We start from the raw sequence: 26,510 nt of genomic DNA, 5'->3' as shown, positions 1-26,510 counted from the left end.
CAGCTAAAAAGGCTCAGGAACATCCATGATATCACATAGAGGTTCAGAAACCCTGTCCATTCAAATGCTCTCTTGATCTAAAACGGCTTTCGCAGGGCACTTTGAAGGAAGCACAATCCATGTATTGTTATTCTAAACACATTTTCCAATAAGAATAGTTTAAAAAGTGAGTTCTGACTGACCGTTATCGCCTTTCAGCAATCTGAAGCTCTCGAATGTTGTCTTCGAAGGGAAGAAGGCGTAAGGATGATCACTTCTAAATCGGACAGGCCAATGCGGGAACTAGAGGCAAGGAAAGTTGATAGAGTTTATTTATATTTTTTGTGCAGCCTGAGGTTTTTTGGGATGTACAGCTTAGGTACTGTAAGTGTTCTTTATTCATCATGCTTAGTGTATTGTGTTTCAAAACATGGATGATTATCTTTTACTCACTTGTTTGTTATTCATCTGTTTTGTCACGGGCTCCAGCCTTGTTGTAAGCAAAGACCGCAATGTGCTGTGTTTGTTTGTAGGCTGGTTATGCAGTAACTTGTTTAGATTATCATTTGGTCCTCAAGTCTTAGAAAAGCTGTCCAGTATTGAGACAGCTTTTCAAGTTTCCCTGGTAAGCTGCTCTGACATAAGCAGCATGGTGAAAAGGGTGTGTGTGTTTGTGTGTACACTATAGCTTATTGGCTATTTTTAAAAATGGGATGAGTCCTTCAACATGTCCCACCCTCACTTCCTGTTTCAGACAGTAGGAAATATTTCAAAACACCAAATCGAATCGTGCTCATCATAGCACTTCACAGGGACTATAAACATATTTAACACAATAGAAATCAACGAAGTTCTTTAACATTAAATGTATTGTATCTTATATGATCTTAAGGGTGTTTTTAATAAAAAAAGAAAGAAAGAAGTGATCCTGTTTGAATTACTTAAAAAGCCATACATGAAAAAAAACATACATGATTTATCAAAAATATTCCTATTAGGACCTTTGTGTGTTATTTGAACAGCAATTGATGTGGAACTTCAAAAGAAAAACAAATCTAAACTGATTAGAGGTTATAAAGTTACTGTGCTGATGACATGAAATGTTTCTCAAAGGAATGTTGGCCAGTTGACTGAATTGGTGCTATTGGTGAAAGAAATTGACCAATATTCAAAGCACAACATAGATTGTTATGAATAAGGACTTATACATATTAGAACACATACTATAAGCTTTAGAAGGTTAACAGTCCATTCTAAGAAAAGAGAGGACAACAATTGAGAGCTCTGGGAGATTCACCGTCCTTTATGTCGAGGCAGTGTTTCATTTCATGAGTCATTACCACAGCTATGTTGTTTTAGCAGTAGCAGTTTTCAGACTCCGTATGCAGATTATGGAATAAAGGGTTCATCTTTAGCTTTTCTGTCAGCATGCAGCTTTGCTCTGTTTAGAAATATATGATGCAATTCAAAGACAGTAAATGAGATTGTAACAAGGTTGGGAAAGGAGGCGGCGGGAACCAGCTGAACAGTCAAAATAATTGTTAATAAGAACTTAAACAAAAAGACACACAACATAATCCCACACATGGCAGCTGCATGTGGCTCTCTCTCTTCCAAACGGCCGCACACGCCCGTCCCCACCCTCCTCATCGTCACACTCCTCTCTCCTTTGCCACAGGCCAGGGAACCCCCGGCATGACGTGCACCCACCCCCCCACCCCCCCATCGTGGGCCTTGGTGGAGTGCCGAGAAGACGATCGAACTTTACTAGCTAGATGAAGTTGTGGCCAGCAGGCTTTTCCCCACCTCGCTAGGGCTGGTGAGGGAGAAAAAAAGAGGTGAGGAAAGAGCAAGGCAGAGCAACACTGAGAGAGAGAAAGGAGAGAGAAAAACTTTGTCGTCGGTTCCCAGACATGCCATCGCCTGGTTCTCCATCACTCCTCCACTCTTTGGCTGATGACAGCCGCTCGTCCCCGTGCGGACCGGAGCCAGTCCTCCAACCTCTGGTGGATGGAATGGCCCTCCGCTTTTTGACGGCGGGTGGGGAACTCCTCCACCCCTGGCAGCGGCTCCACCGCTCCAGGTGGACGGCAGCGCACCACTGCTCCATGCCAGCTAAATCTTCCTGCAGGGCGTTTGTAGTGATATGGGGGTTTTCTTTTGGATTTCTGACCAGTCTACAAGCCTTTTCTTGGTCTTCCAGATATTGTCTTGCCTTCGATATCTCTTTTTTCAACTTTTATTATGACATTGTGGACAGTAGAAATTGCAAGCAGGAAGCATTTGGAGCTTCCCCCTGTTTGTTATGTCAATTATCTATATTGTTTAAACCACAGTCAGCTGCTTAGGAGTGCCCATGGATGGTAAATGCAAACACATCACCATGAGAGATTGGAAGAGTCAGATACAATATTACGCTTGATAATTTATAAATTATTAAGCTCTGTAAAGCGTTTAACCTTGTATACTTGTTGGTTTTGATGTGATGATTGTGTGGAAGATTTCATGAGATTTCATGAATTTACCATTGTAAATTCTTTCTTTTATCAGAGATAAGTTGTATCTGGCTACATGTGTCTTTCAAAGTGGTCTGCATAACAATTTTTGCATCATACTCATCTGGGCATATTTAAGACCTTTAAATACTCTCTTACTAGTAAGTAGAGAACCCTTTTAGATTTTGCACCCGACTAATGTGTTTGCAGCCTCTGATGTTGCTCCATTTTTCTTCTGCAATAGGTGTCCTGTAGGGACCTTTTCAGGCTGCCTTGTAATGCCAATACAGGTTTGGATTTGACAGTCCTGTTTTGGTTTGGAGCAGAGCATCTTCCTTAGGAGAAACCAGACCATCTAGGTGTGTTATTTCAGAATTGATCAGTAAAGGTGTAATGGGGAGACCTTGGATATCCCACACCTCTTTTTGATGAAGAATTAATTGATGACGGAGGATTTTCCATTTATACTGTAATTGTATGGCAACGAAAAGGGAAACATGGAAAGAATATGCCTCCCATCGTACTCTATGGGACCCAAAGGTTTACTGCATATGATCAGTTTGGATCCAGGAACTCCCTCCAAACAGCATGCCATTTGGGAACTTGACATTTTCTCAGAGAGTTGTTGCCTGAACTTCACTTAACCTTTTGGATCCCTGAGCAACTATACCAAAAAACACTATGTCCTAATAAAGAGCCTGATGTGGTCTTCTGCTGTTGTAGTCCATCTACCTCAAGTTTCAACACATTCTGAGATGCTATTCTGCTCACTACAACTGTACAGAGTGGTTATCTGAGTTACAGCTCAAATCAGTCTGGTCATTCTCCGTTGAGCTCTCTCATCAACAAGGCATTTTCATCCACAAAACTGCAACTCACTGGATGTTTTTTGTTTTTGCTTCTGAGTAAATTGTAGAGACTGTTGTGCATGAAATTCCCTGGAGATCAGCAGTTGGAAATATTCAAACCAGCCCGCCTGGCACCAACAATCATGCCATGGTTGAAATCATTGAGATCACATTTTTCCCCATTCTGATGGTTGATGTGAACATTAACTGAAGCACCTGACCCTGATCCGCATGATTTGACGCATTGCACTGCTGCCACAAGATTGGCTGATTAGATAATCACATTAATAAATAGGTGTACAAGAGTTCCTAATAAAGTTCTCAGTGAGTATAATGTATAATCAAACTGGAAGGAGATTTTATGATTAAGAAACCTAACCAGTTTCAATGAACAAATCTGATCATGATGTAAAATGGCTTTTCTTCCTTCAACAGGATCTTGGGTCACACCCCGGATCTGGATGAAGAAACAATTGATGATGCCTTCTATCGTGCATTTAAAGTCTGGAGTGATGTCACACCTCTTAACTTCACCAGGATCATGGACGGAGATGCTGACATTATGATTAACTTTGGCCGAAATGGTAGCCCAGAAAATTGTTTGTCTTTCAATAGAATAAGTTTTAAAATGTGCAAAGTACTCTTCTTTAAACTTACAAACCTCAGTTTCTTTTTGGCCTTTTTCTGAATCCTATTTAAAGCTCTTGAAGCTCTTTTCTTGTCTTTTTAATACCATGTAAACCACAGTCACTCTAGTAAATCTCAGCACCTGAGACTGTTGGCTTTGTGGTCTTTAGAAATACTTTCTTGAGTGCAGAATACAATTACTTAACAATATCAACTGTTTAAATTAATCTTTACGAAGAACCCTTAAAACCTTGCAATTAGCTACCTGTGTTCAATTATCAAAAGGTTAGCCCTGGTGCAGTAGAATCAAAATAAGTAAAATGTCTGTTTTTTTCTGTAGAACATGGTGACGGTTACCCATTTGATGGGAAGGATGGTCTGCTAGCTCATGCCTTCGCCCCTGGACCTGGTATTGGAGGAGACTCTCACTTTGATGATGATGAGCTGTGGACATTAGGAGAGGGACAAGGTACCAATTACTATTTCAATTGTCTTGCTTCTTGTAACTTGTTCTTTAAGGTTCCTTTTGGTCAAGCAGTTCAGTTTTACAATATTTCACTCTGAAATATACTAAATCTGTTCATCAAAAGTCACATAATGTAGTTACAAATGTCTATCTCTCTCTCTCTTTCTCTCTCTCTCTCACTCACTCCCTCTTATTTTAGTTGTAAAGGTCAAGTACGGTAATGCAGAGGGGGAGTTTTGTAAGTTTCCATTTTTGTTCATGGATAAAGAGTATACCAGCTGCACCTCTCAGGGTCGAGATGATGGGTTCCTTTGGTGCTCGACCACATACAACTTTGATAAAGATGGAAAGTATGGCTTCTGTCCTCACGAGCGTGAGTACCCTTTGTGCTAAATTGTACAATGTATTATTTTTTATTCAAGTTAAATTCAACAAGTTCAGAGAGTTAGAGCTTAGACTTAATTTGAGGAAGAAACACAAAAACTATCATGACCAGAATATGTCACAATCAATGACTCAATGAGGTTTGCATCCCTCCCTGTGTTGCAGTCCTGTTCACATTGGGTGGAAATGCAGATGGAGTGCCTTGTAAATTCCCCTTCACATTCCAGGGAGATAAATATGATAGTTGCACAACTTCAGGCAGGGATGATGGGTACCGTTGGTGTGCCACCACAGACGATTATGACCGGGATAAGACTTATGGATTTTGTCCAGAGACGGGTGAGTCTATTAGTTTCACCTGTTTCTTCAAAATGTCAAAAATGTATCAAAAGCTAATCATATAGTTTTTGTGGTTCATTTAATGGGTTTATTTGATGTCATCATTATCGGGCTGATTGATTAAACATTACAGTTCCCTTTACAAAAGCTTCACTAGGGTGCTGCACTGAGAAAACACATCAATGAACATTGACTGGAATTTATAGCCTCGGTTGGTGTAATCATTAGATGCACCTGTGACCGGGCTATAAACGACTCAAAATCTTCTGAGGAGTTACTCGATGTGGTTACTCATTCGGTGGCCAGACTCCAGTTATGCTGGCCACGCGATCAAGAGACCCCCAAACGCTCCAAATTAGAGGACAGATTTCTGTCTGGTGGCCAGAGGAAGGGAACGCCTCATCAGTCCCTTCCCTTCTTTTAGGCCTTATACCTCTCGCGTTTATGTGCCCTCGACGTCGTTATATTTGACTATCGTGGGTGCTGGGGCGCGAGGGTATTCAATGATGCCGCCAGTCGAAGAGACACTTGCGGGTTATCTCTCGCCGGGTTCAGCATCATCACTGAAGAAACCCGCTCTCCCCACTAAGCCATGCAGGACTACCTCCATGCTAGTGGGGAGGGCTTATCAAGTGGCAGGTTAGGCTGGTGCTGCGCTGCACACCATGGCCGTGTTACAGGCTTACCAGGCTGACCTACTGAAAGACCTGAGTGCGGGTGCAATGCTTGACGAAGAAACCTTTCTGAACTTCGTCGGGCCACAGATTTTTCTTAAAAACCTTTCGGGCATCAAGGATAAGGACAGAGTTTTCCTACTCGATGCCCCATGTGGGAAGGCCAACCAGTTGGAGTGGAAAAAAAGGAAATGACATGCTGTACAAAAAAGTTGATGCAAGATCCAAAATGGTGTTTTATTGGAGAGTGCTAAAATATTTACAGTGCAGGAGAAACAAAAATAAATAAAAACTGTACAAAACGAAAAGAAAACCGCAACAATGTGCTAATTTTGGCTAAACCAAATGGCCCAACGTTCGCAACACTGCTTACTATACAAGTTCACAATCAAAAGTGCTATCCTTTAAGCCAGCAAGCTTATTTATAGGCTGAAGCCCCGCCTATAGGGCATACCAACCAGAGGTACAAAAGTAAAACGTTTGTAACAATCAATTTAAATAATATAAACACCCAACACAACACTTAAACCTTCCAAACAGCTAAAACAACAACCATTAACAGAAAAAGAGTTTAACAACAAAATATATGACAAACACAACTGTTTCCAAATCCCCCCTTCTCTGACATCACACCCAAAATGGTATCTTCCACAGGAAGTGATGTGGCTGTTGCTTTAAAAAACAGTTTAACCTGGATTATGGGTTTGGTTGTGCAGAGTATGAACCCGGGAAGTTTAACTGCAATAAGGTTTGTGGAAAATATGTGGGAAAATAAAGGTAATTATCATATAAATTATTGCGTGTTCTGGCATTCTGTTCATTTAGGAAAATAATGACAAACTTTAAGAAAAACTATAAAGAGTTGCAAACTTTAACAAAACACAGCAGTGACAAACTTTGGACTGAACAAAGCAAAAGATACATAACACGTTCCTGATGTGTACACAGATGTAAATATTGCCGGCAATGCACAGTATCCATGAAATGGGTGTATGTTTGTAAGTCCAAGTTTATAGAGTCACTAGGTTAACCTGTGACACCCCAGTTTCGCCTTCTGGTCTCTTCGGAGACGTCATGAATACGGTTATCTCCAGATTCCAGGAGGCGAAAAGCCACGAGGAAGCCTTCGGGCAGTTTTTTCCTCGCCGCACTCAGGGGCCGTCGGCCACCCAGTCCCGCCCCGACTCTGCGAGGAGGGAGGCTCAGAAACAGAGCGTGGGGCGAGTCGTGCTCCCCCTAGTAAAAGCTTGGGACAGGCTCGTCGCCCTCAGCAGCCCCCCAAGCAGGACCTCATGGTCGTGATTTCTAAAAGAAAGAAACCCTAACGGTCTTGTACCCAGCCTTGTGGGTGTAATTCCCCTCGGGACGGGGCGCGTGTACCATCCACTTCGGCCCTCCAGATACCCTCACGAAACCTCTTCACTCCCGCCGCCTTTGGTGTTTCGGGTGACTGAGGCTTCCAACAAAGAGTTGGGTGTACCGTTGCTTCCTGCCTTAATCCAGGACGCGGAACACTAAACACCCCCTCAACAGGAAGTCTTAAATTAATACCATCTCAGAGTACATGGCAGCGTGGAAACTTGTGCCAGATACTTCTATGTGGGTCCTAAGAACAGTAGAAAAGGGCTACAGAATTCAATTCGCTCGCCTCCCTCCATGTTTCAACCTTGTGGTCCCCACTACCGTAAACCGGAGCAGGCATTTCTACTGTGGAAAGAACAGCGAAATCTCTCGGTCTAGGGGCCATAGAACATGTTCACCTTCCAGAGAAAGAGTCAGGTTATTACAGCGAATACTTCCTGGTTCCCAAGAAGGGTGGGGGGTTGCGTCTGTCCTTAGACCTTCAAAGCTTGAACTGCCCAGTCAGGGTGTTCAAGTCCAAGATGCTAACTATCAAGACGATCGTGTCACAAGCACAACATCACGTTTGGCTGATCACCATCGATCTCATGGATGCATTTCCCTCTACTAAAAGTTCATAATGCAGATCCAGTTAACTCCTAGATTGTTTCAGTTCTTGACTTTCTGCAGGGAAAAACTGTCAGCAGGCCTATTCCCTGCTACTCTCAGGGTTTATGTGGCCGCCATTTAGGCTTGCCATGCGTTGATTGACGGGGTGCCTTTGGGGAGACATCCTCTACTCGCTCGCTTCATTCGTGGAGCCATGCGACTGACACCTCCTGTTAGGATTAGGACTCCTTCTTGGGACTTAGCAATAAGTCCCAAGAAGGGAGTTCTGACTCTCAAGATGGTCTTTCTTAGGGCGATCACCTCTCTAAAGAGGATTGGGGATATACAGGCTCTGTCGGTTTTGCCGGCCTGTTTAGAATTTGCCCCAGGTATGGCTAAAGTTATTTTGCACCTTCATCCTGACTACCTTCCGAAGGTGCCTTTTTCGACATTACATCCGGTCACTCTTGAAGCTTTCTGCTGTCCGCCGTTTTTAACGCCGGAGCAGGAAAGACTTCACAGACTTTGTCCAGTCCGTGCCCTTCAGACCTACGTCCACCGCACAAGCCAGTGGCGTAAGTCAGGGCAATTATTCATCTGCCATGGGGGCCGCAACAAGGGGGCGGCCGCCACAAAGCAGACAATATCGCATTGGGTTAGGGATGCTATTACCCTGGCCTACGAGGTGCGCGGTCAATCTTCGCCAGTAGGTATCAGGGCTCACTCCACCAGAGGGGTCGCCTCCTTTAAAGCCTTGGCTAGAGGGGTCCCTCTGCAGCAAGTTTGTGATGCGGCAGGCTGGTCCTCTCCGCACACATTCATCAGATTTTATAGTTTGGATGTTCATACTACTCCAGGCTCTTATGTCCTTGAGTCGACCTCTCAAGCTCTTATCTGAGACCTCTCACGTTCTTGTGAGCACACTTCACAACCGTAGGGGTCCGGACAGCCTCAGTGAGGCGGCGTCGGTATTCTCGTTCCCAAAGCGCTTTTCTCAGCGCAGCATCTCGTTCCGCTTTTTTCAGGGAACAAGGGTTACAATACGTAACTCGAGACGTTTGGTTGCCGAAATACATTAAGAAGGGTGGCAATACTTTGATCATGCAACAGGTGTCATTAATTCATAATTAATAAAAAAATAGGTGAATGTGGAATGGGGGCGTGGTCGTGTGTCGGTCTGCGGGAGAGAGAGAGAGGGCGGAAATTCTCTCCCCCTCTCTCGACACTTGGCGTTCCTTAAATGTCTCTCTCCGTATCACTATAATAAGACACAGGTGTTAGAGGTAATTACAAACCAGGTGACAAGCCTTACCGCTCTCTCTCTCTCTCCCGCAGACTGACACACGACCACGCCCCCCATGCCACAGTTAATTCAACACAGTTTTATCAGTTTCATACATATTGTCACATAGTTTTGATGGTTAATAACTGGCCCCAGCAGAGGAGCATCACACATTTGTGTTTCTGCAACAGCAAGTTACTTTACAAGCTGACTGATTCAAATTGGCTTTTGAACTGACACACAATGCTGCACTGGCCAAGCGCCTGTAACTCATTTTCGCACAAATATTGAACCATACTGTCCTTATAAGCACATGATGTTTATTTAATAAAACAAAGTACAAAGTACCACGAAAACAGTTTACAGCTCATATACGCACAGTCATCAGTGAAACGGAATATTACCAGTGCACGCAGGCATGTCTGTTTACATGAGCTTGTCATTCATAAGTCACAAACAGCAACTTGAATAGTATTGTCATGCACATGATACGTTTGTTTTATAAAAGAGACGAAAGCTTTACGATAACAGTTTACAAATTGTATACTTAGTCAACACATCTATAAACACGACCTCTGTTTACATTAGGTAACTGTGATTTTCAATTCAGAGAACCAGTTATATTGATTTCTTTGAAAAACAAAGATTAATGTAACTCTTTTTTTAAGCCTGTTGCTATTTTGTTCAAGATTTTTTAACAGCTGATGATGGAGATTATTTGACATTTTACCTAAAGCGACAAGAGTCTTTGCCGAGACTTTAAATCAATAATGTATTTAATGATGCATTTTATTTTTTAAGATAAGTCAGTTATTAAAGCAGTGCCCCATAGCTCTGGCCTGCATTCACTCTTTAATTTTCAGCAGACTGTAAAAGTTTCTCTCCTTATTACAGAATAGTTTCCATTGTATTAGTGATCTGGCATAAGCAAGCCAGGAGCACAGAAATCCTCATCTGGTTGTAATTCTCTGGGTATGTAGCCCAGATCACTCCCTATTTGTGTGCTGAATAAGAGTAACAGCTGAATAACAAAACATGTCTGGTGCAAGCATCAGCACAATTGGAGATTTGGACCACAGGAAAACAGAAGCCACTTATTTTAGCTGCTTTAACAAAACACAGCTCTGTTTATGCCTTGCAATTGGTGTGGGCTTCATTTTGAGGATCTGTTTGATTTAGAAGAACTCCTCCCTGATTTCTCTCTTTGCTATAGTCCTGTAGTTTTTCTTAAGGTTTAAATGCCAGGATCTAATGACACTTAGGTAATATATAGGTTTACCACTAACTACCAGTTTTACAGCTGTGACATCAGATTTGATAAACAGATACACTTAATGGCAACGTTTGTTAAGCTCAGAGAAGAGGAGGATAGGATTGATGAACCCAAACTCTGATTTATTAATTACACAAAATAACAAAGAACAGAACTGGATATCGAAAACAAAGTCAAACTTTTTGTTAAAGTCAAACAAACTAATAACTTAACTCAAACACAGGCAATATTCTTCTGGAAGAGTGACAAGGATGAGTAGTACACGTGAGAGGAGAGTAGGAGTTTGAGGTGAGTTTTTGTAGTGTCTTTGATGAGGTGGCTAATGAAGATCAGGTGAGGGTAATCAGTCAGGAGAGCTGGAGTAGGGAAGAGAGGAGGCAGAGGCTGATGAGGGGCCTGACACCCCTCCCACCACGTGTGGCTCCCGATGCCCAAAATGAAGATGACACCGAAGGCCAGATGATCAGGAGGTCTGTGAGGTGGCCACAAGGCAGGGTCAGGAGGCCTGGGAGGAGGATCAGGTGGCCAGGACAGAGTTAGCGGAGGATCAGGTTTGCAGATGGCCATGGAAGGCTTGGAGGAAGGTTAGGAGGATTTGGGAGGTGGAGCAAAATGAGGAGGCAGAGCTGGTGAACCTGGAGGCCGGAGTGTAGATGAAGGCTCCAAGGACCAGGTTGGAGCTGGAGGCTCGGAGGACCAAGGCAGCACCGGAGGCTCAGAGGACCAAGGTGGAGCAGGGGGTTCGGAAGACTGCGGTAGAGCTGGTGGGACTGAGAACCAAGTCTGTAGGGATGGATGTCCCCTGTGGAGCCAAAGGATCGGAGAGCCAAGGTGTAGCTGCAGGATCGAGAGCCAAGGTGGATACAGGGGACCAACAGACCGAGGCAGAGCTAGAGGGACGAGGAACCCCGGTGAAGGTTATAGGCTGGAGGACCATGGTGGAGTCGAGGGATCGTAGAGTCGAGGTGATGTCAAGGGATTGAAGCGCCAAGGCGGAGTCCAGGGCTCGGCTGTCCTAGGCGGAGTTGGAGGGTCGAAAGATCCTTTCGTCTGTGATGTCATAGGTCGAGCCGGTGACTTTGGGAGAACCGGCTGATCAGGAGGAGGAGGAGCAGCTAATGTCCTGGGCGGGGCCTGTGGAGGAGGAATGTCCATCATGCTGGATGGAACTAGCAGAGGAAGAAAGGTACTCCGGGTGGGTACAAGGGCAGGAACCAGCTCCAGATCTAACAGCGTAGCGAGCGCTGGCTCTGCGGTGGACAAGGCTTACAACGCAGGCTCTGGGATGGGCTCAGCTTGAGACGTGGGCTCTGGGACAGATGCGGCTTGGAACGCAGGCTCTGGGATGGACGCGCTTGCAACGCAGGCTCTAGGATGGACGAAGCATGCAACCCGGGCTCTGGGACGGACGAGGCTTCAAGAACTGGCTTGTTGACCTTGGCAGGAGTGGGTATTGGCTCGTTAGCAGGTGTTTGCTCATTGGCCCTGGCTGGTGTGGGCATTGGCTTGTTGGCCAAAGAAGGCCAGGAGGGCAAGGCCGTGGAAGGCCAGGAGAGTGGAGCCTTATTCAAACCCTGTTGATAGCAGATGATCAGTGCTGGTTCATTCCAATGGCTTACTGAGGCTAGCATGCGGAAGCTCACCATCATGGAAATCCCCCGCAACTCGCTCCAATACCTCCTGGAAGTGCATTGTGAAAGCCTCAATGGATTGCATGACGGAGCCTCCCTGTTTCCACATCGCCATTTCTGACGAGGGGAGAGATGATAAAACTCGGAGGTTCCGGATTTCATCAAGCATAACATTGTGTCGCTGAAGCTAATGTTTGAGTTTGGTTTGTCGCTCAATGTGAGATGTTGCTTCTGCTTTGTTCATTCTATAGAGGTCTAGTCTTCTGTTAAGCTCAGAGAAGAGGATTATAGAAGTAATTAACCCAATCACAGATTTATTTAAGTACACAAAATAAGCACGGGTATCACTGAAGAACAGAAATGGATATAAAAAAGGAGTAGTCAAACAAAATATTAACTTGACTCAAACATATGCGATATTTTTCAGGAAGAGTGACAAGTATGAGTAGTACACATGTGAGGAGTCAAAACGAGACTAGACCAAGAGTGGGAGTTTGAGGTGAGTATTTGTAGTGTCTTAATGAGATGGGCAATGAAGATCATGTGAGGGTAATCAGCGGGGAAGAGAGGGAGCAGAGACTGATGAGGGGCCTGACAACGTGAGAGTCCAATACAGTAATCTATTTTACAAATTTGTCTTTGCAATAATTCAACCATGTTGTTAATTTTTTCAAAATTTTTACTAGTGCTGTCAATTAATTATTTGAATTAATGGCATACATAACTATTTAATAAGAGAGCTCCTCAAATAACAATAATTAAATATATAATGATTGAAAAATTATAAATAGTTATATTTATATGCTAGAGATAGATTTATTATAAGGGGCTGTCTAAGGATGCGTCAGTGTACACTGCGTCTCAGTTTACTATGTCAATTTAAACGTAGTTAGAAAAACACATCTTGAGGCATTCTGATTTGCACTCCATCAAGCTGTGTTTGAAAGCAAAAATGCATCTGTCCTCATCTTGTGTTGTCTGCTGTCGGTAAGTTTGGTTTGTTCCCTGTATAAGCTGCACGTTGCCTATACAGCTGGAGTTTTCACTTACTGATGGTACTTTGTGCTTGAATTGCTCCATTGGTAGTATTCCTCACAGACTGGTGACTTGATTAATTGTGTAAAAAAATACATATATATATATACACACACACACACACACACACAAGTTATTTTCATATAAATTGCACTGAATTAACATGTTAACTCGACAACCCTAATTTTGGTCCTGGTCACAATAGCTTGGTTTAAAGCATGATGTTTAACATACTTTCAACTAAATGTTGCTCATAATTATCAGGCATTGGATGCTTTTATTACACAATTTTTTGTCATTGCCAACATTTAAAGATTTTGTCTATTCGCATTACCATTACAGCCATGTCAACAGTTGGAGGAAATTCAGAGGGTGCGCCATGTGTCTTCCCTTTTACATTCCTGGGCAATACCTATGACTGCTGCACTACCTCGGGGCGCAGTGATGGGAAGATGTGGTGTGCTGTCACCAAAAGCTTTGATGATGACCGCAAGTGGGGCTTCTGTCCTGATCAAGGTGGAATAGGAATATGTTTGTCTTTGTGTTTCATTGTTTGTACAATTATGGCTATAATATACAGTAGCTAGCCAAGAAGCCAATGCTATTAAGTTTTTTTTAATTGTATAGCAGTCTCCTACATATGAGTAGCATTAGTGATCTTAAGCACATTAAATCAGCCATTTGGCTTATTTTTTTGCACTCACATCCAATCGCTTCCTATTTCTGTCTCTTTTCTCTTGCTTTAAAGTACAGTATATTTTGATGCTATGCTTTTTATGTAACTTTGGCAAACATAATAAATCCACCTCTGTTCCTGTTTCTCAGGCTACAGTCTATTCCTGGTGGCGGCCCATGAGTTTGGTCATGCCCTGGGATTGGAACATTCAGAGGACCCTGGAGCTCTCATGGCTCCCATCTACACCTTCACCAAAAACTTAAGGTTGTCTGACGATGACATAAAAGGAATCCAGGAGCTCTACGGTAAGTGTCAAGTGTCAAAAAAGCTTCCAGTTGTTATGGGTCATATCATATGATATTCATATACCTTTCTCTCTTTCTGCCTCTCTTTTCCTTCTTGTACAGGTGTACCAACAGACAAACCTTTGCCTACTCACACCCCACCAGTCACTCCAATGGATGTGTGTAATGAAAACATCATATTTGATGCTGTAGCCCAGATCAGAGGAGAGATTTTCTTCTTTAAGGACAGGTAATTACAGCTCAACTCTCCAAAATTCAAAGAAATTCCAGAATGTGGTAAGTGGTATGATATTTTAACTTTTACCTCATTCTCAAGGTTTAAAGAACATGACAAGATGAACATCTTATGTTACTTGGTAATAAACTTGAGCAGAAACGAAATACTGGTTACTTTATGCTCCTTACACACAAAACTTCTATGCAAGAAGAATTTGACCTGTCAAAGAGAACACCATGATTCACTGCAATAAATGCACACTACTGTGGGTAGTAGTTTTTTTTTAAGCAATTTCTGGCAGGCCCTGCTCTATTAATGTTTTTGCGGTTTCAGAACCTTTCTGCTTGCATGCACAGGAAATGGCCCCACAGCCACCTGGGGACAACTTCATGACCCATTTTATCTGCTTTTAAAAACTAAATCATATCTTTTTTAAATCCATTATGGCAGCAGGAATTCATTTTTTACAGTGATTGGAATAACAGCATAATGATTTAAACAGGAGAAGAATCCAAGTTACGCTGAAGCTTTAGCCACATTGTTAGTTCAACATTTTAAGTAAAAGAAAGAATTAAGCCTGCATACTCAGGCATTGTGGTGAGACTAGAAGAGAATGTCCACAAAAACCACATGGACCTAAAACCTAAATGAGCCCAACTTAAATCACAGGAAGTGACAACAAATTGTCTCATCTGATAATTAGTCAAATGGAGGCCTCTCTCTGCTTGCTCTTTAGTACAGTATTTATTGAGGTGTTTAGGTTAACCCAGTCTGATATTGCCCATTATCATGTGAAACAGCCAAAATAAATTTACAAACGTTTGCTGGTTGTATGCATTTAAATATAATTTACTGATTGATTAATACTAATTAAAATCTTTTAGATTTTGTCCTATTGCTTTTTGTATTCAATACCTCACAGTAAAATATTATGGCTCATTTGCTCATTAGAGGTGTGTGTCATATCCAGAATTAAAATGTTGGAGAGGAGTCAAAGCAAATATTAGGACAGCATAATCTTGCACATCTTGCTCTCATTGGTTCTCACCAACATGCTCATGGATCAGGACCTCTGGAATGAAAAAAGCCTCCCACTATCCTGCACACACCTTCAGTTTTAAAGCTGACTACTCTGTGGTTACAGTGATCATCACAGGACCACACACACACTGAAAAGAGTGTATGCTGTTCTTGAGAAAATTTCTGCATAGTACTCAATGGGCTCTTGTACAAGACAACATCATGAGAAAATTATTCAAAGACCCAGATCATAATCTGAATAACGTAACACAAAGTTTATGATTTTGATTCATTCTAAATCCTTTATTCACCCACTTAGCTCTTCATTAGGAACATTATTTAAATAAAGTGCATGACGTGGTCTTCTGCTGTTGTAGCCCATCTGCCACAAGGTTCAACGTGTTGTGCATTCTGAGATACTATTCTGTTCACTACAATTGTACAGAGTGTATCTGAGTTACCATAGCATTTCTGTCAGCTAAAACCAGTCCGGCTATTCTCTGTTGACCTCTCTCATCAACAAGGCGTTTCCGTCCGTAGAACTATCGCTCAGTGCAAAATGTATTTATTTTTTTCACCATTCTAGAGTAAATGCTAGAGACTGTTTTGCTTAAAAATCCCAGAAGAACAGCAGTTACAGAAATATTTAAACCAGCCCATCTGGCACTATCAATCCCCATTCTGATGGCTGATGTGAACATTAGCTGAAGCTCCTGAACATTTTCTGCGTGATTTTCTGTGAATAAGTATGTTTACAGGTGTTCCTAATAAATTGCTCAGTATGTGTATATCTTCCATAGAACATACTATAGCCTACTATACCAAAAGGAAAGATATGGAAGTCAAGCATCTTCAGGAGTTTATTGTTTGATTGATATAGAGTCTATTGCGCTAATGTTTTATATGGTATTTCCATAATCTTTATTGTTTTATTATCAGTGGTGCTTGCTAACTGTGTAACTATTACACATAGTTTGGCATTTAAGCAAACCCTTACCCTAAGTATTTAACGCACCATGCACTGTTTGTGCAGTGTACATGAATGATACCTCAAATCATGCTTTGTCTTGAGCCATATCTAAGGACTTTAAAGCTGCACTACGTAACATTGTACTCATTAGCAACATCTGTGGTTGAAACATAAAATTGCAAGTAATTTATGGAGGAACACTTTAGTCAGTCATGTTACCGCACTGCTCTTCTGGCAGATTAATCTTTTTATTTGAGCTTACCTGGACATCGCCTTTGGGAGATATTCAGAGCCATGTTGAGATTATGTTATGTTTTACAATTAAGCATTTAAAACGTCTCGGGTTACATTTGTAACCCTTGTTCCCTGAAAAAAGCGGGACGAGATGATGCGCTGCTAAGCGCTACGGGGAACAACTCTAGCTGTGAACCGAGCTGAAATAGTGTGTGTAACACGTTAATGAACATTGACTGGAATTTATAGTCTCGGCTGATGTAATCATTAGATGCACCTGTGGCCAGGCTATAAATGGATACGTCACCAGGTGTCGTCACCGTTTTCAGGGAACAAGGGTTACACATGTAACCCGAGACGTTCCCTTTACAAAAAGCTTCACTTTGATGCTGCGCTGCTAAGCGCTACGGGGAACGCAATACCCACGCCGCCGCACTTGGGGCTGTCCGGACCCCTACGGTTGTGCAGTGTACTCACAAAAACGCGAGAGGTCTCAGACATGAGCTTGAGATGTTGACTCAAGGGCATAAGAGCCCGGAGTAGCATAAACATCTAAACCATTCAATTTTGATGAATGTGTGCGGAGAGGACCAGCCTGCCACATCACAAACTTGTTTAGGCATGGGCTGAGATGTCGACACAAGGGCATAAGAGCCCGGAGTATCAAAGCATCTAACCCATAAAATTTTATGAATGTGTGAAGAGAACCCTATCGCAACACAAACTTGTCATAAAAACTGATGAATGTGAGCGAAGAGGACCAGCCTGCCGCATCACAAACTTGTTCAGGCATGAGCTGAGATGTCGACTCAAGGGCATAAGAGCCCGGAGTGCAGAACATCCAAACTAGAAAAATCCAATGAATGTGTGCGGAGAGGACAACCTGCCGCATCACAAACTTGCTGCAGAGGGAGACCTCTAGCCAATGTTTTAGAGGAGGAGAGCCCTCTGGTAGAGTGTGCCCTAAAACCTACTGGCGAAGCTTGACCGCGCGCCTCGTAGGCCCGGGTAATAATGAGGATGCCTATTTGAGGGCACCCCGCCCACCAAGCCGTGGCAAACCGCAGTGGCCACATAGAAACTGGCAGTGGCGAGGCAAGTGCCCGCTGACAGTTCTTTCTACAAAAAATCCAGAACTGAAGCAAACTGGCAGTTAGCTGGTTCTGCAATAAGAACTTTAGTAGATGGAAACGCATGCAGGTGCATTTGTGCTATGAATGCGTTACTACGATCAGCCCCTCCATGGGGTTGCTGGGCGACTCGGGGAGAAGTAGAGGAGACATTGCGCTATCAACAGAGGCGAAGAGGTCCTCTTCTGCCCTGAAAAATCTACCCAGATCAGATCCAAGTGGAGGGAGCCCTAGCACTTGAAATGGTCTCGATAACCTCAAGAGAAAACCCTGTGAACCTTAGGGGCCAGGCATGAAAGGTTTCACAATTTGGGCCAAGGATGAGAAGGTCCTCCCTGTTCGGAATCGCCCAAGGCGAGCCATCGAGGAGAGGAATTAACTCTGAGAAACATATCCTGTTCGGCCAGCGCAGTGCCATTAATAGGAGGCAAGACCCTTGCTGGTGAACATTGCCAAGACTCCCGGGAGCAGAGAAACCGGGGAAAGAAACGCATACAGACGCATTCTGGGTCATGTATGTGTCTTAACGTCCAGTCCCAAGGGGGCTGGGTGATTTCAGGGAGAAGTAGACATTGCGCTATTCATAGAGGCGAAGAGGTCCTCTTCTGCCCTAAGATCTCACCCAAACTTGTTCCAAGTGGAAAAAGCCCGGCATTTAAAAAGGTCTCGATAACCTCAGGAGAGAGCCCTGTGTCCCTCAGTTGGTACCCTTAGGGGCCAAACATGAAAGATTCCACAATTTGGGGCAGGGATGATATATTGCCCTGTGCCTGAGATAGAAGATCCTTCCTGTTCAGAATCGCCCAAGGCGAGCCGTCGAGGGAAGAGATTAGCTCCGAGAACCAAGCCCTGTTCGGCCAGCGCGGTGCTATCAGTAAGAGGCAAAAACCCTTGCTGGCGAACTCTGGGCAACTATTACCTTAGGGTGGAGTTCTTAACTCCCCCGTTGGTATTTTCTGTCTGGACCATAAATCTGCTCCCATATACGGGCATCCAGGGATATAACTGACCTGAGAGACAGGAGCTTGCCCTGGGCCCTAAGGAGAACCCAACATGTCAGAAATACAGCTGACAAGAACGTGGGTCTCCTTGATGATTTATGTAAGAGGCTACCGCTGTATTGTCCACCCGCACCAAGACATGGCAGCCTCAGGAGGAGGTATTTCAGGGCCAGAAATACAGCCATCAACCCGAGACAGTGACTGTGACAACCGAGCTGACGACCCTCCTATCCCCTTAAGCTGGACGACCACTTAAGGCCGCTACCCCGCCCATCAGGGAGGCGTCTGTCGTTAGCAGCCTTCGACAACAAGACGCACCTAGAGTGGGACCCAAGGCAGAAAACCGGGTTCTGAACCACATAGAAAGGGAACGAAGCCTGAGGCGCGTAACCCTATTTAGCCTAGGGGTTTTGACCCTTGGAAGAAATCCCCTGGCTTTTGGCCACAACAAAAACGGTCTCATGAGCAGAAGGTCCAGAGGGATCACCATGGACGCGTTCGCCCTGAGACCTGGAAATCGTTGATACTGATAACAGTGCAACCTTGACCTAGCCTGACTTTGCTCAGGGTGATCTGAATGGACTCAATACTAGCGGGAGACAGTTGTGTCCGCATTGTGATTGAACTCCATATGATGCCTCGATAGACAGTGTTCTGAGTGGGAGAGAGGATGCTTTTCTTGGCGTTGAGCCTCAACCCCAGAGAAACAGATGAGCTAAGACGATGTCCCTGTGCTGAACTGCCAGTTCCTGGAACTGCGCTAGGATCAGCCAGTCGTCTACATAATTCAGAATGCAGATGCCCCGGAGTCGCAAGGAGCCAGCGCTTCATCATGCATTGTGAATGTGTGGGTAAAAAGGGCTAGGCTGAGTGAAAGAACCTGACCCTGGAAGACTTCGCCCCCGGAAGTGAACCTCAGGAACTTTCCATGTCGTGGCAGAACTTCTAAATGAAGTATAGAAGTGCGTCATAAGATCGATATTGACCAGCCAAACGAGTTGTAGGGCTTGAGACACGACCGTCTTGACAGGCATCATCTTGGACTTGAACACCCACGGGTAGTTCAAGCTTTAAGATCTAAGCCAGACGCCACCCCTCACCCTCCATGGGAAACGGGAAGTATATAGTGTAATAACCTAACTCTCTCTCTGGAAGGGGAACACATACCATGGCCCCTTTAACCAGGAGATTGAGTTTTTTGTTTTTACAAAAAAAGAAATCCGGTTTACGGTAGTGAGAACACGCCGTTGAAACACGGAAAAGCGGCGAGTGAATTAAATCCTGACGCCCTAATAAGACCCACAGAAAAGAATATATCCAGCAGAAGTTTCCACGCTGCCAGGATCTCTGAGATGGGTATTATATTTTAACACTTCCTGTTGAGGGGTTGTCGGGTGTTTCGCGTCCTGAATAAAATGCAGGAACAGCGAAAACACCCAATTCTGACGGAAGCCTCTGCAACCCGAAACACCAAGAGGTGGCGGGAATGGAGGGGCTTCGAGGGGGTACCGGGAGGGGTGAAGTGAAGCACGTGCCCCGTCCCGAGGGGAGCTACCCCCTAATCTAGGCGCAAGACCGTCAGGGTTTTCTCTTGGGTCTTGCTTCGGGGGCTGGCGAGGGCGGCGAGACTGTCCCCAATCCCTGGGAGGAGGAGCACGACTGAGGGTCTGAGGCTTGCTTGTCAAGCGCAGAACCCACACTCAGGTCGTCCAGGAGGTAAGCCTGGTACGCCTGTAAAACAGCATAGTGTGCATAAAGTGGAGGTTGTCCTACAAGGCTTTGAGGGGAGAGAGAACTTCTTAAGTGACGATGCCGAGCCCGGCGAGAGATAGCCCGCAAGCGTCTCTTCTACCGGCGGCATCACTGAATAGCCCTGTGCCTCAGCACACACGATAGTCAAATATAATGACGTCGAGGGTATGTGAACACGGGAAGAAATCTATATATATATTTTTTTTAGGGGTTCTCCATGAGCGATAAAGCTCTTCATGGAGGTTATCAAAGAAGGGAAGGGACCCATGAGGCGTTCCCTTTCTTCGACTGGAAGATAAAATCTATCCCCTAATTTGGAGCGTTTGGGGGTCTCTTTTTCGCGTGGCCAGTCCAATCTGGCAACCGCACGAGTAACAACATCGAGCAATTCCTCCGTAGATTTTCTATCGCGGACGGAAAGCTCGGAGGCGGGAAGAGAATCGCGATCCACCTCATGATCCGAAGAAGCGTCGGAACGTGCTTCAAGATCATGTGAAGGACCAGCTGGGTTTGGGGAGAAAGTGAGAGAAAGGGAACAACCCGTCTCTTGCTCCTCAGCCAAATCCATGCAAGAGCCCCACGAACAATATATATTTTTTTTCGTTAGTGCTGACTCCCGGAAGCAAGCGAGGCGAGCACGACGCACTCTGCCTGTTAAAGCAAATCGCAGTGCTCGCACCCGCCCTGCTGCAACGCGAGAGCAGCGTGCTCTTACCCCCAAACAAACAGAAAAAACTGATGTGTGTCGTCTTTAGCTATAGAGCGAGAAGAGGGGAACACGCACCGTTTATGGCTTTCAGTCATTCTCTCTTTTTTCTTTCTTTTTAGAAATATATATATATAATATTTTCTAAACAGAAGAGAAAAGAGAACAACGTTCACTGCACACTGCCTAACTGATTCTAACTTCTAACAGAGGAAAGAAAGTTTTGACAGGGTTTGTGTAACACACAGAAACAGAATCGCTCTGAAAAAAGAGTTTCTGATCCATTTATAGCCTGGCCCAGGGCCGGTTCTAGACATTTGGAGGCCCTATGCAAAATGTATGTTGGAGGCCCCCCGCCATGCCCTCCTCCCCTCCACCTTTCAGAATTCACGAGTTCACACTTACATCAAATTAAATAGAGTAAAGATTATGGGTATTTGGCATGCTGTCCAGGGGAGGTCTCCAGGCTCTGAATTTTGGCCAGATTTACACAGTATTACATTGGATTGCATTGTATTTTGGATTGTGTTGTTTACATCCAATAAGAGATTATTAAAAATCAAAGTGAGGAGATGGGGGCGGTGGAGGGATGCTGATAAACTGTCAATGAACAGAGGTAAGTCTGCAGTATATATACCTCTTATCTCGTTGATTATCTGAATGTGCTCCTCCCGAACTTTGTTAATAAAACATCATTTAATAAAACAAATATGATTCCTAACCATTTTATTTATACAAAACCTGTTATCAGTATTTTTATATTTTTACTTAAATGTGCATATTAATGTAACTTTAATTAAGGTAAACAAAAAAATAATCATCTGAAAAGTCTTCTATTTTTTTTAATAGCAGTCAGGAAGTTTTTTGCAGTAATTTGTTCAGTAATTTATTTATGGTAACACATTAACCCACTATTTGGGATAATGAACCGTTTTGTTTTGATAGACTAAATATAGTCATATTAGGTATGTATTGTAGAGAAATACCTTTATGATACACAAATCAGCTGCTAGTGGAAGTGAAAAGACAAGTTAATTTCGTCAACTGTAATTGTGTGCTTATTCATATGCTTAAGATTGCATACTTATTTTCAATAAATATTGCAACAGTATTTATGATTGGAAAACGAAAAAAATTAAGTCTATTATGGTCTATAATCTATTATGATAGACTAGAGCAGTTAATGTAGGCTAAACATCTGCGTTTTAGAAGATATACAGACTGTTTTAAAACATAATAAACAATGCTTATAGTGCGTTTGCTCTTTGACTGACAAACTTTACTTTTTCTGTAGTATTTTGCGAGTCAGCTCCTGACTAGGGCTGGAAATCGATTCTAAAAGAATTGATTCCTTGATTCAGAGGCGTTAGGAATCAAGATTCTATTCCACAGGTTGTAATCGATTCCATCGAGGAGAATCGACTCCTTTGTAAGATTCAGTTCAACAGTTAATCATGAATTCGCCTCTATCTCTCCAACAGTGACTGGAAGTCCGATTCATTTCCGCGAATCAGACTCTTTCAGACGATTCATTTAGAACGTATTTCTTTTTTCTAACAAAAGTCTGCATTGTAGCTACAAACGCTCGGATTAAAAGTGTCAGAAGCAAATTCAGTCCATCAACGGTGCTCTGCTTTTGAACTGGAAATAACCGTCAAATGATCCATCTCAAAATGACGCTGATTGTTAGAATCAGTTTATTTTTTACAATACATTACAATCACTCAAAAATAGATGATACCTGAATCACGAGCTGCACTTTCTTTGCGTGCCTGCTTAGCCTTACGCTTAGCAGCCCCTGAAGGATGAGTTCGTTTCGACGCCATCAGATACATTTGCAGAAAAGTTGTATTTTATTCATCTACAATCTCTTCATTCATAAATTCAGAGGTTGGGAGTGACTCGCATGTAAACGGTGATATTAATTGGTTTAACTACAGGTGAATGACAGTTGTTATATCCAATGGACAAACAGCATAGTATTTTGCTGCTCTTGATTGGTGGATAAGCATGTGTATGTTTTGGAGGCCCCGCCTCCAAGGCCGAGGCCCTAGGCAACTGCCTAGTTCGCCTATAGGTAGCGCCGGCCCTGGCCTGGCCACAGGTGCATCTAATGATTACATCAGCCGAGGCTATAAATTCCAGTCAATGTTCATTAACGTGTTACACACACTATTTCAGCTCGGTTCACAGCTAGAGTTGTTCCCCGTAGCGCTTAGCAGCGCAGCATCAAAGTGAAGCTTTTTATAAAGGGAACTGAAATATTCCTTGCTTTGATAAATAAAAAAAACCCACTCCTATGTACATATTTCAAATGTATTATTTTTACACTTGCAGCGAAGTCATGAATATTAGTAAACCGTCAAAGTAACTTCCCCCGACAACGCAGATGCATCACGATTGGTTAACACATGAGTAATGTTCTATTCAAACAAGCATGGCAAGCATTATAAGCTTCAACAATCCTACCAGAAAACATATCCAAGCATTATAGCAGGTAAACAACTTAGACAAATGGATAAACATCCATCCAGATTGATGCAGTTAACTTTGAGTGTGACTAACCAAACTTAATGTAGTTTCTCCAGCTGCAACATGAGACGGGCGGTATTTCTTTCCAGTGTTTATGGACATGATGTAATGACACAAGGATGACCGTTATGAGCCAAGAATTTCGCGTTAAATCTGATCCAACAGCTCAAAATACAAATACTTTTTATAGGCTTACCGTAGTGAATCTGGGTAAGTTAAAGACATTGTTTTGAACACTGATTGTGTATGTACACAATCAGTAATAGCAATTTGATAATTTTTAACCAATAAATCTTACCCAGTGTAGATTTAATAATATAATTAATAAAACTTGGAGTGGGCTCTTTTGACCCTTTTGAAATTATACCAACCACATGCCCTAGCAGCAGCCCAGGAGACCTTAGAAACCACATTTCAATGTACTAAAAACTACTCTAAACACAGTAGCAACCGTATGCTGTAGCAACATCTTGCAATGTGGCTGTTAGTTTGCAAGCATCACACACTTTTTTTTTTTCTTTTTGAAAATTTAGAAATCTAGATGTTATTATTTTGGGATTCATAACACAAAACAAAACAAAAAAAACATTGTTTCTAAAGCAATACAATTCTTAATTGCAATATATGATCCAAATGTTGATAGAATATCCCTGGTGGTTCCTTCCTCTAATATTTAAACCTATATCTTAAAATCAATACAGCCTAAAGCTGTCTTTTCTTCTCTATGTGTGTGTGTCCCCTCTCCCTATTTTCACTGGTTAATATTGTTAGTCTGTGAAAGCTAAGAGTAGAACAGTTCAGCAGTGGAAATGTCATTATATAGTTCTGATCATATTACAGTGTAATTCTGTGAATCCCTGCAACAGCAAGTCTCCCTTTGCTGTGTAAAAATCTGACATTCACCCAGCTAGATAAATGCTACAGCTGTATAAGCCATTCCAAAGAGAAAAGGGAGAGGTTGACATGAGTGTGAATGAGGCCAGAGAGTGCACCCCCAAAAGGTTCACTAATGCTTTGTTTATTCAGCTGCATCAGAATGTCTTTTATTTTATAAAAAATTTTTATACAATCTTTGACTCATATTTATACATCTGAGGCATTCCACCAAATAAATTATTCTTTTGTTTCATTGTGTTTCATTTATTGCACAGTTGCAAGTCAGAGCAGACCTGCAATAGAGTCTCAACTACAAGAGTGTTCCTTTGGATGTTCTGTTATAACATGTTTAAGTGCGGAGAGAGAAAAGGGAGGGATGCTAAAATCGCTGTGTCTTTTAAATCACTATGTATACTGCTGAAGGAGTGGTGCTTTGGAGCAAGAGACTTGATTACTCATCAGTAATTCAGTCAAACTCTCTAAGCTGACACTATAATGTAAAATTTAACTGTGCAGCTCACAGAACATTTCACTCTGGTGAGTTATATTCACATTGCTTAAAAGTCCAAATATCTGCATTTTTCACTGAAACTGTGAAATATTGGCCTTTGAAAAATAGGTCAATGGAAAGATGTCTGGGGTGGTGGGTTTTGTTTCTGTCGTTGATGCTGGGTCAGCAGGCATGTTAGGATATGTCCAACTGGCTCTTAACTCACTCTTCAACAATAATAAGAAACAGCTGCTCAATGAATCACCTCATTGTAGCTAGAGTGAAGTGCTCTCTCTCTCTCTCTCTCTCTCTCTCTCTCTCTCTCTCTCTTTCTCTATCCTACTTTCTTGGTTTTTTTTCTCATGTGTCATCCCATCTCTTCTCTGCATACACATATCATTATGGATGAATGGTACCACTTCTTTTATTTTCAATAAAATAAAAGAGTAGTAAAAAGTCAAAAATTGCTGATAGCAATACAATTTCTAATTTAAAATGTTTTTGTTTGTGTGTGTTTTCTGGAGCTAAAATGAGTAACTATAGGCATTACACATTAAAATACATTTTTAACATTAAATTAGCCTAAACTGCCAATTATCCCACCACTTTTTTTTCCATTTATAAGTAACAATTATAGAATATTATCAATAATTTACACTGTTTTGTGGAACTGTTTTGCAAATTACATTTGAGCCATCATTGTTCACAATGTCAAGTTATTTTTATTTGTATAGTGCTTTTCACAACACGCATAGTTTTAAAGCAGCTTTACAGAAAACCATGCATTAACAGAAAATGAAACTACTATATATGTATAGTCTTAGTCATCATTGTGCTTAAGTAACATTAGCTGATCACAGCATATAAGAGACGAGATAATGATCTGAAATGTCATCGCTCTGTGGCAGAATTTCTACAGTATCAAAATCAAGTCCATATGACAGAATTAAATCTAGACTATGATTATGCCGAAGAGTTGGTCATGTCACATTTTGTCTGACTCAAAGAGAGTTGACAATATCGATAAATGCTAATCCCAATTTGTCATTTTCATTGTCTGTGTGAATGTTGAAGTCACCAACAATGAAAGCTCTATCCACAGTTACTAGTAGATCTGTTAGAAAATGTGCAAATCCAACAAGTAAATCAGAATACGGCCCAGGTGATCTATATACTGTGGCAAGGGCAAAAGATGACTGAGATTTTTTATTTGTATCTGATGGTGTCACATTAAGCATTATTAGTTCAAAAGACTTTATCTTTTATCCTGTCCCCTGAGTAACAACAATAAAGTCACTGGAAATTGCAGCAACCCCTCCTTTCGACCCTTCAGGTGAGGCTCATGTTTATAACATACCGGCTTCTCTTTCTCACTGACCTCCACTAGCATTCGGATGCATGCCTCTAACTCAATAAACTTCTCCGTCAGCCTGACTAATTCCTTACATTTATCACATGTAAACCGCTCACTGCTGATGGAAGAAGCTATAGTAAACATGTGGCATGCAATGCAGGAAGCAATAATATGATCGGATGCCATGACATACCACAATTTTTTGTTGATGATGTTGTTATGGTTGTTCTTGATCGGCGAGGGTTTGAGATCGATGTGAATCCC

At 42.6% G+C, this 26,510-nt stretch overlaps 1 protein-coding gene across 1 annotated transcript in view; it reads left to right on the top strand.

The window, feature by feature from the left end:
- The window catches only part of mmp2 (matrix metallopeptidase 2), a 42,734-nt gene that overhangs the window by 1,026 nt on the left and 15,198 nt on the right, over positions 1–26,510 (top strand). The window contains exons 3-9 of the mRNA XM_052151943.1: positions 3,758–3,906; positions 4,290–4,418; positions 4,615–4,788; positions 4,965–5,138; positions 13,326–13,499; positions 13,809–13,964; positions 14,067–14,193. Of these exons, the coding sequence (XP_052007903.1) occupies positions 3,758–3,906; positions 4,290–4,418; positions 4,615–4,788; positions 4,965–5,138; positions 13,326–13,499; positions 13,809–13,964; positions 14,067–14,193 (1,083 nt within the window). The remainder of the gene's footprint in view (positions 1–3,757; positions 3,907–4,289; positions 4,419–4,614; positions 4,789–4,964; positions 5,139–13,325; positions 13,500–13,808; positions 13,965–14,066; positions 14,194–26,510) is intronic.

The sequence above is a fragment of the Xyrauchen texanus genome, chromosome 2, assembly GCF_025860055.1.
Source record: "Xyrauchen texanus isolate HMW12.3.18 chromosome 2, RBS_HiC_50CHRs, whole genome shotgun sequence".
Taxonomy (NCBI): Eukaryota; Metazoa; Chordata; class Actinopteri; order Cypriniformes; family Catostomidae; genus Xyrauchen; species Xyrauchen texanus.
This window is presented reverse-complemented; position numbering and strand designations above follow the sequence as displayed.